This window comes from Cyanistes caeruleus, chromosome 17 (assembly GCF_971803275.1).
Source record: "Cyanistes caeruleus chromosome 17, bCyaCae1.hap1.1, whole genome shotgun sequence".
NCBI lineage: Eukaryota > Metazoa > Chordata > Aves > Passeriformes > Paridae > Cyanistes > Cyanistes caeruleus.
The window spans coordinates 2,612,210-2,629,066 of NC_141717.1; the positions used below are offsets into that span (position 1 = coordinate 2,612,210).

General features: G+C 44.7%; 1 protein-coding gene across 2 annotated transcripts in view; it reads left to right on the forward strand.

Moving 5' to 3' along the window:
• IFT38 (intraflagellar transport 38) overlaps positions 1-16,857 on the forward strand; it is a 55,291-nt gene that overhangs the window by 15,496 nt on the left and 22,938 nt on the right. For both annotated transcript variants that reach the window (XM_086854257.1, XM_086854258.1), the window contains exons 6-8: positions 1,184-1,267; positions 2,791-2,924; positions 4,281-4,422. In XM_086854257.1, coding sequence (XP_086710383.1) covers positions 1,184-1,267; positions 2,791-2,924; positions 4,281-4,422 — 360 coding nt within the window. The remainder of the gene's footprint in view (positions 1-1,183; positions 1,268-2,790; positions 2,925-4,280; positions 4,423-16,857) is intronic.

A 16,857-nucleotide genomic window follows, 5' to 3' on the forward strand; every position in this document is an offset into this window, starting at 1 on the left:
GGGATTGCTCAGAGGCCTGACCCAGCAGAGGAATAAGCTCAGCACAAAAAGCTGCTTTTATTTTTTTGCTGGATGAGCTCCCAGGTTGGCTTCACCCTGCAATTCCATGGACTGGAGTTGGTGGGAAGGGAGCAGGCTCTGCTGGAGCTGAGCTGTGCAATCTGGAGAGTCTGGCACAGCATCTTAGCAAAGTTACTGGATCTGCTTCTAGAATTCCTCCTGTAGTGTGCTGGGTACGGCCTGTGGCAAAGTGTACAAAGTATTTTAGGTTCTTAATCAGATATTTTCTGGAGAGATGCTTTCTCCATCTTCACCCACCTGTTACCAAGTGTTTTGCCAATGTAAGATTGTTTTAGGGACATGGAACAGCAAAATTCCCTCTTCTCCCTCCCAGTGCCAAGCAAGTAATTTGAAGTTTTTATGTAATGACCAGGTCACTGTTTAAGGCATCAATTAGACAAGTGCACACCTAAGCCCATGTGTCTTCATAACTGCTGAGAGGGGAGGTTTTTTAATCCTTTGGGATCTAAACAAGGATCACTGTGGGGTTTTTGAGGAGTCTGACTCACTCAGTTGTCAGAAGCAGAGGTGCCCATATGTCTGCAGCATGTGATTTTCACACAGGCATGGGAGGCACATGGAGTCATGGAATATCCTGGGTGGGAGGGACCCACAGGGATCATTCACAGGACACCCCACAATCCCAGCCTGTGCCTGGGAGGCTCCTGGAGCTCTGGCAGGGTCAGTGCTCAGTGTCCACCTGCCTGGCACAGTTTGGTGGCTTTGTAGTCCTTGTAGCTCCACACTTTTGGGACACTGTGCTCCTCTACCTGCACTGGTGTTTTCATGGGTTCCACACCTCATTCCACAGGTGATGGAATCTTCTGTGCCCTGCTCCTCATGTAAAATCAGAGCAGTTGCCAAAAATCTGCCTTGAAGAGTATTTGCAGTCAGACCTATCACTCACCTCATTTGGAAAAGATGCCTTGATTGCTCCCTCCTGCTAATCTCAACCCACTTAATTTTTTTTTATCTGAGATGATTTAGAGACCAGAATAAACACTAAATACTGCCTCATTTATTATGCAGATGATCCTATCATTGTTGCTTGATCACCTTCAGTTCTGCATAAATTAGTTCCTTTGTGTAGTGTTTAAATATATTGGTTCATTTTATTTCATAGGAAGCAAGGACAGAATCTATTGCCAGACCTTTGGAAATAAATGAGGCTGAGAAGGTGATGAAAGTTGCCATTAACAGCGTTCTGGTAAGCAAAATATTGTTTATTTGATTGTAAAACTATAATTTTTCTGCTGCAAGAAGAAATTACCTCGTTTTATCATCACCTTGGGGTAAAGAGTGCCAAAGCCATCACCTGCATCAGCACTTGATGCATCTGAGAGCTGCTCTTAGCCCCTCTTGTGGGGGAAAATACATTGCAGTTATATTCTCTGCCTATCTTAGGAGCTTCACCCCAAAATCTCTACAGGAGGTGTAAAAATTGCCCAAATCAGCACAGAAATGTACAGCCTCTACCTTGTCAGAGCCCTGTGACCTCTGCAGAGTCAGGGACTGGCCAAGGGCTGAGTGAGGAGAGCTGGCACTGTGCTCCTGAGGGTGCTGCCAGGGCATCCCTGTGGTGTGAAGGACTCTTTGTCCTGCACTTGCCAGCACTGTCCCTGCTCCAGTGCCTGGGTTCCTGAATTTCTGAACCTTCAGCTGCACTGTCTGAGGAGGGAGGTTAATTAACTCCCCCCAGTGATTCCTATCAGTTATTTCACTGCAAACTGAACCCAGCCCAAGTGTTTGATTACAAGAGTGGAGTTCCAGGTTTAAACAGCCAATGGATAATCAAGAGAGATTCCAGGCAATCTCCCCTTATGTCTTGCTCCTGCTCACAGCCTGTGTGAATATTAAATGTTGTTAATGTGCATTTCTTGCTGCAGCTGTAGAACTCATGAACTGAGAGCTGTGGGAGAGAGGGATTGGCTTCCTGGCAAACAGCAGTGGCAAACACACACTCAGTTCATTAATCCTGGCCCAGTTAATGGAATGACCTGTTAGAACTGAGCAGCACCAACACTCACTGCTGGAATTCCAGCAGTGAAATCCTCCCTCTCTCCCTCTAAACATGCTTATGGTTTCTTGAGCCTGAGCACACTGCATGTACTCAGCTCATTTGAATCAAGTGGAATATTCCCATTTCCCCTCCAGGTTCCTGTAGCATGTGTTGACATGTTCAAGATGCTGCCCAGATTTTGAAAAAAATGGATAAAGCAAAACTTAGAGAAGGATGAAGATACTCAGATATAGGAAGTGTTTTATAAAACTGACTTGTATATTGAAAGAGAAGAAAAATGATGGAAGCTTAAAATTCCCTAAAATAGTACCAAGAAACAAATGCATTTCTCATCTCTTTATTCAGAGAGAATCATGGAATCATTAAGGTTGGAAACTACCTGAATGATTCCATTAAGTTAAAATCCAAAAACACCTTAATGATGCCAAAGGATCATTCTACTTCCTGCCTTCTACTGCTTCTTCAGTGAAAAGGAAAACTAAAGTTACAGCTGTGGGGTTTTCCCTTCTTTAAGAATGCTGGCAAAAATACAAGATATTTTACATTTGTAAATGTCCAGTTAGTTCATTATCCTGGCCACAAAGAACCTTTGAATTTCCACTGCCTACTTGAGTAAACACAGATGAGATTATCCAGAACAATGTTCAGCATCTGAAAGATAAATTTAATTATCCCAGTTCCAGCCATTGTTTATCATCCTTCTCTTTCAGGAAGAAGTCCAAAAGACTAAAGACATGTTGAATAATGTGGCTTTGGATGAAGCCAGTTTGGAAGCCAAGATTGAAAAACGAAAATTGGAACTGGAAAGAAGCCAGAAGAGGCTGCAGACTCTGCAGAGTGTTCGGTAAAGATCATGAACTGATTATCTGCTGCAGGAAGGAGTGTGAACATAAAGGATGGAGCTGGTGAAAACAGTCCCTCTGTTCCTAGTGGCTTCTGGTGTTCACCACCAATTAAAAAAAAAATCATTCTGCAGCCCTTGTTGAGATCAGATTGCCTGGGCACTGGTACAGTCTGCCAGAAAATTCATAGAACCACAGAATCCCAGACTGGTTTGGGTGGGAAAGGCAGGGACACCTTCCCCTATCCCAGGCTGCTCCAAGCCCCATCCAACCTGGCCTTGGACACTTCCAGGGATCCAGGGGCAGCCACAGCTTCTCTGGGCACCCTGTGCCAGGGTCTCACCTCTCTCACAAGGAACAATTCCTTCCCAATATCTGCTCTAAATCTCTCCTCCTTCAGTGTGAACCCATTGCTCCTTGTCCTATCACTGCAGTTCCCCATGATGAGTCCCTCTCACTCCTTGTAAGCTCCTGCATATACTGGAGTGTTCAGGTTCACAGTTTGGGTTGATTTCTAGCCCTTAATTAACCTGCAGGTTTATACAATCTGCAATCTGAATATTAAAAGTAAAAAAGAGGAACTGTAAGACAAAGGAGTGGTGGAAGGAATGACCTGGATTCACATCCCCATTTTATCAGCACCACTCTGCAGGAAGTGGATTGGGTGGATGTGAAGTTCTGAGCAGCAGCAGCAGCTGAGCAGCAGTGGTTTTTGGGGTGCATCAGTCAGCTCCAGGGTGTAATGACATCATCACTTCATCATACTGTCTAATTAAACCTGTAATGACCCAGGACACTTTTTGAGCAATTAAGTCCCCAGCAAAGTAGGTGATTTACCAGCCATTCTACACACTAACTTTGTGCAGTTATGGAACAGCAGGATAATTAATCTAGAATTGCCTTCTAAGGGGGCCAAAATGCTGCCTTTGTACCTGTGTGAAAGGAAAAGGAAGCTGTACACAAAAACCTTCTCTTTGCTTTATGTAATTCCCAGGATTGTTTAGTGAGGGGCTTTGTCTTGAGCTTTTATTCTCTGAAGCAGTGTGAAACCTTAAAAACCTTAAAAACAAGAGGATTTTTGGTTTTGTGGACATGGAAGCCCAGCTGCAAAACCAAAATTGCATTTCAGAATTCTGTATATAAAGAGCAATATTTAGAGACTCCTAGAATCACAGGATGGCTTGGGTTAGAAGAGACCTTAAAGCTCATCTCATTCCAAGTCCCTGCCATGGGACATCTTCTATTGTCCCACGTTGCTGCAAGCCTCATAAAACCTGGCCTTCAGCACTTCCAGGGATGGGGCAGCCACAGCTTCTCTGGGCAGATTTCACTGAGTTGTCTGTGCTTGCTCTCCCCAGTCCTGCTTTCATGGATGAGTACGAGAAGATTGAGGAGCAGCTGCAGAAGCAGTACAGTACTTACCTAGAAAAATTCCGAAATTTGACCTACATGGAGCAGCTCCTGGATGATCATCGACGGACAGAGCAGGAGATGTTTGAGGTAGGAGTTCGGAAACGCTCAGCAGGACTCTACAGCCTGCAGATCTTGGTCTTACAACAGCAAATGTCCTAATCCCCTTTTCCAAAGCAGCACATCAGGAGCTGATTGAGTGAGGGACAGTCCAGTGACTGTGGCTGCTCCTGGCCAAGCACAACAGCACAGCTGCATTTTCTCAGTTAATGAAGTTAAAGCAGTGTAGTGATGGCTCTTGTCAGTCTCTGCCCCCCTGACTCAGTTTCAGCTACTGGGTTTTGTTCATGAAGAATGTTTTCAGAATTTCTGATCTTCCTTTTGCTGCATACAATGGATGTGCTTACTTCTATTGTCTGCTGTATAAGAGTTTCTCAGCATGAGGCTCTTCAGTCTCCTCAAAGCATCAGTGGAAACAGCTGAGAACATCAGTGAGATCAGATGTGCTGGGATCTTCCCCCTCATAGACTTCAGTTTTATTTGGCAGAATTCTGCCTTCTCTTGACTTGCTGAGTTCAGTGTGACTTTCCTCATGGATAATCTGCATCTGTATCCTGTTTTGTTCCAGACTTTTCTTTGGGTGTTTACTGGACTGCAGTGCTTTCAGCCAGCCTTTCCTTCAACTTCCAGCAGCGTCTTGTTTTATTGTCATCCTTCCCACTGTCATTACCCACTCTACCTTCTGTTCTTTATTTTAAACATGTTTGAGTGAACCCTGTCCCTGGGATCTTAGTGCTGCTGGGTGTGCTGCACCTGGAATTACAGAATCACAGCATCCATGGGGTTGGAAAAGACCTCTGAGACATCGAGTCCCACCTGGGACCCATTCCCACCTTGTCACCAGCCCAGAGCCCTGAGTGCCACATCCAGGCTTTCCCTGAACATCTCCAGGAACGGGGACTCTAGCACTCCCTGGACAGCCCCTTCCAGTGTTTAACAACCCTTTCCATGAGGAAATTCCTCCTGATGTCCAACCTGGACCTCCCCTGGCACAGTTTGAGGCCATTCCCTTTTGTCCTGTCCCTGTTCCCTGGGAGCAGAGCCCAACTCCCCCCGGCTGTCCCCTCCTGTCAGGGAGTTGTGCAGAGCCAGAAGGGCCCCCTGAGCCTCCTTTTCTCCAGGCTGAGCCCCTTTCCCAGCTCCCTCAGGAATTCTCCAGGGTGCTCCAGACCCTTCCCCGGTTCCCTTCCCTGGACCCACTCCAGCCCCTCAATGTCCTTTCTGTTGTGAGGGGCCCACAACTGGAGCTGTGGCCTCATCAGTGCAGCCAATTAACCCATTATTAATCAATGCTTCCTCATTCCTCCACCACCACCACCTTTTGGACACAGGGAAAGCCACGAGAAGCCTTAGGTATTTTGCTGCATTATTTGCCTGAGGGATAAAATATCTTTTCAAAGCTGGTGTGGGCATTTGGTAACTTGTTAATCCCTGTGAACCAGTTTCCCATCAAGCCCCTCTTTTCACAAGCACTGATGTTTTTTCACCCTATATCTGAAGTCACTTCTAGCTCTCTGTTCCAGTTCTTCACCATATCCTTGTCCCCCCTTCAAAAAAAGTCTTCAATTAAATCATAACCTTGAAGTGAAGACTAAAATCTGATTTATCTCTTCTGTTCAAATAACTGAGACTTCACAGCCAAAGGAGAAATGCTTTGAACTGAGCTACCTGAAACTGTTTATGAATTCAAGTGCAGAACTTAGTTAATGGGTTGGTGCTCAGCTCTTCAGGGGATTTTTGTTAAAAGATAATAAGACAAAGAAAAAGGCCTTTTCATTCATAGCTGTGCCGTGATGAGAATATGGAGAACACACTTTATTTTCCTTTTTTCTCCTTTCTGTGAGACTCCTGGGACCCTACCCATATGGTTTGGCTTGTGGTTTCCTAGGATAAGCAGGGAACAATGCTTCAGCCTAATGCAGTATTAAAAAGTATAAAAGCTGGTGACAAAAAGATGTTGTTTTGCTTTGCACATTTTTATCAGTTGCACCTAAAAATACTTGGAACATATAAAGGATGAGACTCTGAGCATCTCTTTGTGGGCAGGAGTACAGTGACTCAGGCAGCCACGAGTGCTTTGCTGCAGAAGTTGTTGCTTTGGAGTAGAAAAGGGGGCTCTGTGTGCTTCTCTCCCAGCCAAATATTCAGAAGTGCTGGAGTCCAAACTGGAATTTGAAGTAATTATGAGATGTCAGTCCTCAAAATCAAACTCCAGGACTTGAAGACTGAAAGAGGGTCAAGAACTGACCTTCTGGAGAAGGCTCTGGGGAAACTTCAGAGCAGCCTCCAGTGCCTAAAGGGGCTCCAGGAGAGCTGGAGAAAGAACTGGGACAATGGATGGAGGAACAGGACACAGGGAATGGCTTCCACTGCCAGAGGGCAGGGATAGATGGGATATTGGGAAGGAATTGTTCCCTGGGAGGGTGGGCAGGCCCTGGCACAGGGTGCCCAGAGAAGCTGTGGCTGCCCCTGGATCCCTGGCAGTGTCCAAGGCCAGGCTGGATGGGGCTTGGAGCAGCCTGGGATAGGGGAAGGTGTCCCTGCCATGGCAGGGGTGGGACGAGCTTTAAGGTCCCTTCCAACCCAAACCATTGTGGGATTCTAATCCGGGTCCCAACTAAACCAAGAGACTTGCTGGTGCATTCCTACTTCCAAACCAGTGAGGGCATGCACTGTTCAATCCATTTTGGATTAATCTCTGGCCATCCTGGAACACAAGGATGTATCTATCACTTCTTTCAGTCTTGATCTGCTTTTCAGGTGGTGCTTCCACACTTTGGCTACTTTATGGTAAAACAAAACTATGGGTTATTACATATTTTAAAAAAAAGAGAACAGTTTGCTCCAAAACGATGCTTTGCATGTTGTCCTACAGTTCATAATCTTGTGTCATTTTCAGCATCAACAGAGGAAAAAATAACAAGGATAATTACATTTAATCTATCTTAAAACCCACTCACTCCAGCTGTCAGAAACACTGAAAATTATGTTGATTTTTTCCCCAACCCTGATTTGTCTTTTGTTCCACCAAACAAATCCTAATTAACTTCTGCAGTAGCAGCATGAAGTAATTCTTTTATCATAGCTGTGTATTTGCTAAAGAGCTTGCCAGCAAAAAGCATCAGCAGTGTAATTAGATAAATCCAGCACTCCCTGTGCTGTTCTGAGCTCTGGTTCCTGGGCTCCTCTCCTTGACTTAGTCCATGTTTTTAGGAGTTTTTGTTCTGATTGAGAGCCTGATTCTGGTGCTGAATCATGAGCCAGATCTGTGCTGCAGTTGGACTCAGAGTGGTTGGCTATCCACAGCCACCAACCCGGGCCAGAGTGCACCTCCTAATTAGCAAAGTGATTTAAAGATTTTAATTAAGTGTCACTAAGCAGTTGAGGCATTCCAGCCCCTGCAGAGCTGCTGGTTGTGTACATTTTCAAGGTGTTTTTCCCATGCTGTAGGTGTCCAGCCCCGTGTGGCTCCTGGTGTTGTCAGTGACAGGGAGCAGTGGCTGGAGTGTGATCAAGTTTCTGGGGAAACTTCAGAGCAGCCTCCAGTGCCTAAAGGGGCTTCAGGAGACCTGGAGAAAGAACTGGGACAAGGGATGGAGGGACAGGACAGGAGGCTCCTGCCAGGCACTGGGCTGAGAAATCTGTGTTAAAAGAACTGACAGGCTCGTGTTGAGTCTGAGCCCAGCAGTTAATTGGTGATGAAATAGCTCCTGCTGAGCACCTGCCTGTCTGATGTGGGAGCCCATTGAAATATATGAAAAATACAAAATGATTTGGCCATTATCACCTGGAGAAGGCAGAAGTCCACACATGACTCGTCTTTAGAGTGAGTTTCTCACACTTATTGATAGCTGTCATGCACTACTTACTCATGGATCTGAGGAATTTAAACAAGGGCCTTTTGTCTTTGCAGTTTCCTTTGCCTTCTTTACCTCTTTTATTATCCTTCTGTTCCTTTGTGCTGTTCATGGAATTAATCCATCTTCCTGCAATTCTGTGCCAAGGCAGAGATTTATGAGCCATGTCTCCTCAAAGATTGTGTCTGATTTTTCTGCTTTGTAAAAAGATTCAGCACTTGGTAAAAAGAATCAGAATGAGTTAATTCATTTTTACTCTGTTTCCAAGATGGAATAGTTTTGGGTGTTTAGACACAGAAGCTATTAGAACTTTGGCTGTTCTAAAAAACCCAATTTTCAGGGTTTTTTCAGATTTGGGGGTTGAAATTCTCTCTGGATTATAAATGAATGCCTCTCTTTTAAAGGACAACACAGACTAATACAGTTCAAAAAGGTGTTTTTGGAATTAGCTTATGTAATGCCAGAGTAACTTGGCAATTTCCTTGGAGAGAATGTGCTTATTCTTTCTTGTGCTTCTCAGAGGACACCCCTGGAGTATTTTCCTCTTCAGCTGCTTTCTCCTAAGGTATTTTCAGATTGTTTTTATTCTGTTAGTGTGTAATCTCAGCTGAGGAATGCCATGAACACAGGGTGGACACAGGGATGAGGATGTTCTTAGTCACTCAGTCTTTATCTTTGCTTTGGGATTGCTTGAACTACTTTTCTTTTCATCATTATGAGGTTTCCAAGGGTATGTAGAGATAGAAAAACAGGGGATGGCTTTAAAGGGAAGGAGGAGAGGTTTAGATGGGATATTGGGAAGGAATTGTTCCCTGGGAGGGTGGGCAGGCCCTGGTACAGGGTGCCCAGAGAAGCTGTGGCTGCCCCTGGATCCCTGGCAGTGTCCAAAGCCAGGCTGGATGGGGCTTGGAGCAGCCTGGGACAGTGGAAGGTGTCCCTGCCATGGCAGGGGCTGGAATGAGATGAGATTTGAAGTCTCTTCCAAGCAAAACATTCCATGATTGATTCTGTGGAATATCAGTAAACAGTCCTTCATGATTAATCATGCAATTCCAAATAAACAGACTGTGTTGTGACTTACCCTTGGCAATCCACCCTCACCAAATAAAATCCCTTTTTCATTAAACTCTTTTATCAGAGATTCTGAATATGCATATTCATATTTCTATGAATATATATAGTGATATCTGAATTCTGCTCTGCTCTGAGGTACTCCTTGGTTCTGCTGCTTTTTGCACTGATCTGTCCCTCTTAAGTACTAAATTCAACATTCCCACTGTGAGAGCTGTTTGTGCAACAGCCAGCACAAGGTCAACATGAAAAGCAGATGGTTACAGTCTTTAATCTTCTAACTAATGTGCATTTGAATTATGACTACTTTAAACATTTTACAGGTGCCAGGAGAGCACTCCTGGTCCAACATTGCTGAATTGTGTGGAAAATCAGATGTAAAAGTAAGCACAGGCTGCAGAAATGTTGGTTGCTTCTATGTTGGCTTTTAGTTCAGTGTACAAGGGTGACAGTATTGGTGCAGTGAGACACAGAAACCAGTGGGGAAATGTGGAATAAATTAGAACACGGGACAGGGACTGCACAGAAAGAGAAGGGGCAGTGGAGCATAGGAGAAAAGGACAAAAGAAATTATTGGCTGAGAAATTATGATCATAGAAAGGAGAAGCTGGAGATGGGAGGTGGGAGGGTGTGTGGAAAGTGCATTAGGGAAGATGAAAAGGTTCTGTGTGCATTCATTCCACTAAAATAAAATCCTGCAGTCCCCTGCCAACACGATGGCAACTACCCTGAGGCAGGTCCTGCCTGCCTGCTCCTGGGGCTCTGTTTATACTCTCTCCCATTAAAACTGTGGGAGAACTTTTGGGGAAATGCAAACAATTGAGATAAATTGATCTGAGATCAACTGAGTGCTCAAAGATCCGTGTTTTCATAGGGATTATCTGGATATCTGATGTGCCAGGTGGGTGACAAACTTGCCTTAGGATCCCAGATTTGGAGCCATTTGACTCACAGCTTCAAGTTCTTCATGTCTGACACACTCCAGAGCTCATTTTATCACAGAGCCAGAGATCAAACAAGAAATTCTTGAATCCCAAATCACTTACAGGCTTTTCTAAGCAATGGAAAAATTCATATTCTGCCTCCAGCTTCCCCTGAAGGGTAAAGAGGTTTCCTTGTGCCTCAGGGCTTGGTGCTGTGGTTGGATATGAACCTTCTGTAAAGGTTGCTCAGGCTGGTTGCTTCCTGCTGCTGTTACAAATCTGTGCTAATTCTTTTATAAATTAAATACTCTGCACTGGAGGAAGGAACACAGAAAGTATCTGCTGAGTTTTGCAGCCAGAGTGAGTTTGTCATGCCAGCAGCTGTTTCTGGGAAGGGTGAGATGTTACAGCTCTCACTGACAGCGTGGCTCAGAAATCCATGAGTGACTGTCACAAAGAGAAATCAGAACTATCTGATCTTGAATAAATTCAGTTCTTAACTTATCTCACAAATTTATTGTGCAGTGACTCCAGTGGAGAAGAAGCAATGCATGAGAACAATCTCTAGTGCATTCCAAAGCACTAGAAACCTTGTAGGCTTTACATCTTCTCTTTATCCAGCTTCATTTGAGAAGAAGATGAGTAAGTGTGTGGTTCATATTATGGTCTCCCTGCTTTCCCTGCATTATCCTTTTGAATATTCACAGACTTTAGATGTCTAAAATATGTAACAGAATTCACCTGAAATTTACTCAGAATAGGAGACAATCAGATTACTTGAAAAAAACATTGATGAAGAAGATCAATTTCTGTTTTTCCCCAGAGATCAGCATTTAAATCATCGAGAAACATTTAAACATGTGATTGAAAGAAAAAGCTAAAATAACTCTTAATTTGGGACTGATGTTTGGTGCTTTGCACCAAATGAGATAAGTAGGTAGTGTTAAAATGATGTATAGGAAATTGAGGAGGTTTATGCTCTGCTGCAGGTACTTAGTGAGGAAAAGGAGCTGTGAGAGTGGCATTTTGATTTGCATAAACATGCATAATCTCATCAGGTGCAAAACAGTGAGGTCTGAGTCTTTAAATAGGAAAATAATTCTCAGTTTTCTGGCTGCATGAGAACAATTCCTAGTTGAGTTCTGTGAGATGTGAAAGTGGAACACTGTGCATGTGTGAAAGGTGTCTCTCTGAGATAAATGTCCTGGTAGAAGCCTTGGCATGGGCAGTCACTGCTCTGTGCAGTCCCTGCCTCCTCCTGCCAGAGCTCTGGGATCCTTTGGAGAGGATTCTGATATTGGGATAACCCATGGGCCCAACTCTGCATTTCAGCAGCTTTGCAGCAGGGTCAAACATCAGGACCAAGGAAAGGCGAGAAATCTCAGGACAGACTGCACACCTTTCTGCCTGGGTGCTGGAATCATATTTATTTTGCTGGAAATCCAGTTCCATTCCCATTTCCCATTACCTTGAGTGTGATGTAGTTCCAAAATCAGTGGAAACCTCCATTGTAGGACACTATATTGTGAAACTCTCATGGTTTTTGTTAAATTTGCTGACCTGGAGAGCTGAGTGTCCTCCTCAGGCTTTGCTCCATCTGTGAGAGGACTGAGGAGGAACCTGCCCTGTTAAGCAGGGTCTGAGTGCCCTTGGCAGTGCCACATTCCCTGGAAATACCTGCTGCTGTCCACCTTCTACTGAGAAACTTCAGAGAGTGCACCCTGCATCTCCTGCTCAGCCCCCAGGGTGTTTAAACCAACAGCTCCAGTTTCTTAATCCATAGAGTAGACTGGAGTGGAGCTCTCCTGTGTCCCTGGTATTCCATGGAGAAGAGCAGAGCTATGGAAACCAGAGAAGCAGGATGTGTAAGGTGAAACCTGCTGGTGTTGTCCATTGCTGCTTGCCCAGGAATGATTTACCTGCTCTTTCGTGTTAAAGAACCTGAGCCTGATGCATGAATGGTCCTAGAAGCAGTGCTTGTCACCCCCTTCCTAAAGAGTTTTGTCTGCATCATTACTCACCTGCACTTCCTTCTTCTCCAACCCACCACAAGGAGATGTTTGAAAATAGTTTTATTCCAGTCATTTGAGGAGTAGGTAGAGCATTGTCCTGGGGAGCAGGAAGTAGGAGTGCAGATGTTTTCAAGCTGGAGAAATGGTATGAAGCAGGTCTGTGATTCCTGTGCTTGGGCTCTGACAAGAGTTAGAGAGAGGCTTGATGGTGCTGCCACTTCATTTGGGTGGGAGATCAGGAATAAAGTGAAGTGTGCCTCAGCCTCCTGTTGAAGAGGCTCTTGTTGTGAGAAATGGGGGCTGTATTGAGCTAATTGATCTCAAGATAGAAAGCAGAAGAGTCCATTATCAGTTCCTGGAACCCTCAAGTTCACCAAGAACAGCTGCCCTTTAATATGGTAAACACTCTCCTTCAAAAGCCTGAGTAATCCTGACCCCCCTGGAAAACTTGAGCTTTGTACCACAGGCAGAGGATAATTCAGGAGTTGGAGTCTGGCAGGGATGAGGCAGTGACTGCTCTGTGGTGCTGAATAAGACACTGCTGTGCCTCCTAACTTCCAATCAGTGTTAATTTGGATGATGATTTCTTCAGGCACTGCAAACTGACCCCAGGTTTACACTGCAGAATTGTACATTAATTCAAATAAATTACACATCCAAACAGTATCACTTGTAAGCTCACTACAATAAAGATGGAATCCATGAAGGGAATGTTCAATGAGCTGTTACTGAGTCATTAGAATTCATCCCTTCCACAAAAGCAAATAGGAGAAATGGAGAGTTGTCATTAGGGGAAATTTGCATTGTATGTAATGCTGAATACAGAGCACATCTGATCCACAGGATAAAGTCCACCCTCTGTCATGTTATTTGAGGTAGTAGAGAACTTGTCTGTGTTATTGCTGACTTGAAGCTTCCTGTATGAAATGATTTTGCCTGGAAAATTCTGGGCAGAAAATGTTAGTTTGGATCTCTTTTTTCTTTCCTTAGCTCTGTTTAGATTTCTCTCAGAGCTGGCAGATGATTTACAGGTCTGTGCCCTGCACTGGTCTCATGCAGCCTCTGCCAGCACCTTCCCAATCCTTCTGTCTCCTGTGTCTGCACAGACCTCCTGAGCTGTGCCCTGCATGGACAGTCACACAAATCCTCAGCAGAGAGCTCGGTGCTGTTTCCTTGGATGTTCTGCTCCCTTGGCTCTGACCTGTGGTTCCTGGATGGGTCAGGAGTATTTCTGCCATCACAGAATGGTTTGGGTTGGGAGGGACCTTAAAGCTCATCCAGGGCCAAGGGCAAGGACACCTTCAGCAGCCCAGGGTGCTCCAACCCCCTCCAACCTGGCCTTGAAACCAGCACAGCAGTGCAGAGAAGTATTTGAGGTGGAAAGTTTTGAGTTGGGCTTTGTTTGTTCTCTTTTCAAGTTTTTTGAATAGAAGACAAGTCAGCTAAATCACTTTTAAACCTGCTTTCTTGGTCACTGACAGACAGATCATTCTGTTCCAAGCAAGGTCAGCTGTGGCATGAGATTTTATCCAGTCCAGTCCTCAAAGCCTCCCAAGGACAGAGACTGTGCAGCCTCTTTGGGCCAGCTGTGCCCTGTTTGATCATTTCAATAGAAAACATGTACTGTGCACAGTAAAACGTGCAGTAACCTGTGCAGAAAGGTTTTATATTGCATCGAAAGTCACTCCAGAATCATGCTGGGGGAGAATAACTCGTTTACTGTGTGAGGATACAAGGGGAGTGCTTGGAGAGAGGCAAAGAGAGTTCACACAGAACATGAGCAGGGCACCCAGGTCAGCAAACACATCCCACAGGGTGAGAACAAACAATTAGCAAGCTGCCAGTCCTCACCCTGAATAATCTCCTTCTGCTGAGTTCCAGGGGGAAGGTGTTGATGTCCAGGTTATGGACTGTGCTGTTCCCTTCCAACTCCAGTTCATCTGTGGGTATTGCACGGCTGGGGCTGGATGAAGTCAGCACTTGCCAAGTAATTAAGGAAGCTTTAGGAAGAAATGTGTGAGAAATGTTAAATCAATCTGATTTAAAAATAGTTGCTGTGGTTTGGTTTTGAATGCACTTCACTGTCTGGCTCTGTGTAGCCTGAGCTGGTGTCATTGAGAGCTGCACTGGTGTAAATCAGCCTAAAATCTCATCTTTTCCTGCTTTCTGCTACGTGTGAAGGCTCTGCTGGACACCTGTCCCACACATCCCTGATGGAAGTTTTCCTTCCTAAAGACTTTCCCTCAAAGTCAGAATAGCTGGTGATAGGACACAGGGAAACAGCCTCAAGTTCTGCCAGGGGATGTTCAGGCTGGATATCAGGGAAAATCTCTTCACAGAAAGGCATTGCAGTGGTGGGGTCACCTGGAAGCATTCAGAAAACAAGTGGATATGGCACTTGGGGACATGGTTGATAAAAAAATCCCTCAATCTCAGAAGTCTTTTCCAACCTTAATGATTCTGTGATTCCATGAAAACCTGTGCTAGTTTTTTTTTTACTCTGGTAGCCTTGCCTGATGAAACACTGCCCTCACACTAGAAAGCATTTGTGCTTTTCCCCTGATTTTCTTAATGGCATGAAAGACACTCTGTTAATTAACACATTTGTCCTTGAAAAAAAGAAACCTTTCAAGGAACTTCTGAGGTGTTTCTGTGACTCCTCTTGATGAAAGTAACCTTCAGTAGTAATCTAACAGATCTAATTGATTATTTTGATAAATGTGAGTGCTGGAACTGGTCTGCCAGAATTTTTTAGGAGACACCACATTTCTGTAATCCCTGTGGGATCACAGCTCTGCACACTCTGATTCCTCCTGGTTTGTTTCCTACGATGGATGCACTTGTCTTCAGGCACATGAGATGGGATCCCACTTGTTTTACCTTCAGAAGGAACATTCCAGAGCCTGTCCACAGTGCCCTGTCTCTTGTCAGGATCATCACCATCATCATCATTCCCTGCCAGACCTTTCAAGCCCTGCTCATAGCTCATAGCTGAGCAAGCCCCACTGTTTCAGGTGGGTCTTGTCTCTGTCCCACCATCCCTCAACAGAACAAAAAGGAACAAACCCTGCAGCATTGCAGTCAGCTCTAGTCAAATATAACTACAGCCATGTTCCCATTCAGAACAGGAATTTTGGGGGCGGGATTTAACAGTAGTGCAGCATGCAGCAAACATCATCTCTGCTCTTAAGAGCAGCTCCAGGTGGGTTGGTACCTCCTGCTTCCATGAACTTTAGTCCCTTTCCCACTGGTCTCGGCAGATTTCCTGTCATTGAGAGTTGCCACATTCTCATCAGGCCCCTCATGATTTCTCCTCATCCTTTATCTCCCTTCTGTTGAATGAGTGGCCACTCTTACCAAAATCAGCTGCCTCAGTGTAGCAGGAGCTGATCTCAGGTGCTTTGTTGTGTGACAAAGCCCAAATGAAGTCAAGGTCAGCTGAGCCCTTCAATCCAGCAACAAATTGGTTTCCTTCCTGCAAGGGTAGTCCAGAGCAGTGGGAGCACTGTAAATCACTCCAGAAAAAAAAACAGTAGGAAACATTGTTTTCCCTTGCTAAGATGAAAACATTAGACAGAGAGACAGTTCTGAGATTGGGAGAGTGTCTAAGAAAAGGAATAGCTAAGTCAGAAATTGAAATGCTTGATCCAAATGCAAAAAGTCAGTGAGCTCCAGTTGTTCTGTGCTTTTGTACTTATTCCCTTCCTATTTCACCTACTTCTTTCCCTTTCCTTTCTATTTAGTGGTAATTGTGTCTGCCAGCTGGCTGCAGGGTACAAATTATTTGTATTCAAAATCCTGCTGGTGCTTAAAAAAAAAACAAAAAAAAAAAAAACTGAGCTGTTTTAAATGGTCAAATACTGCATCATTTTTATTCTTCCTGGTTTTGAGCTGTCAGACTTGCTGCTTTGCAATCTGCAGGGGCAGAGTTGTCTTCAATCTCATCATTTCTCATGCATTCCAGCTTGATGTTATGGTTTAAAGCAGAACTCTGGAACATCAGGTGCATCATAAAGGACTGGGATAAAGGACTGGCAGCCTGGTCAGTGGCTTATCCAAACCCTGGATCTTGAGGCAAACACTGAGTCAGTGGCAGAGCAAGTTGTCTCTGGGTCTTCTGCTGTGGGATGTTCCCCATGGCCTCTGTTTAAAAACAAAATCACCCCAGAGTCTGCACCCTGGCACTCAAAACTATTTTACATGTGCAGAGAGCAATAGATCAGATCATTAAAACATTCTGACACAATTTGTTGCAAAGACTTTCATAGGTATTGGGTGGAAAATGATCTGCTTTGCCATCTGAGGAAGACTGAGATGCAGAGTATCTGTGTTGTCTCATTCCAAATCCAATCTACAAAAAAACATTTTTCTTGTGTGCTGGGCAGGTAACGTTTCTGTAACAACAGAAAATGGGCATGAAAAAAGCCCAGTTGATTGTAAACATAGGTGAAACTTGTTTAATTTAGAAGCCTCTGTGTGTCACCAGAAGGGCTCTGCATTTCCTGCAGCTCCTGTGTGTGGGGGCTCTGTGTGTCACCAGCCAAGGCATCACTGGTGGCCAAGGACACCTGAGCCTGTTGCTGAGAGCAGGCTCAGCAGTAG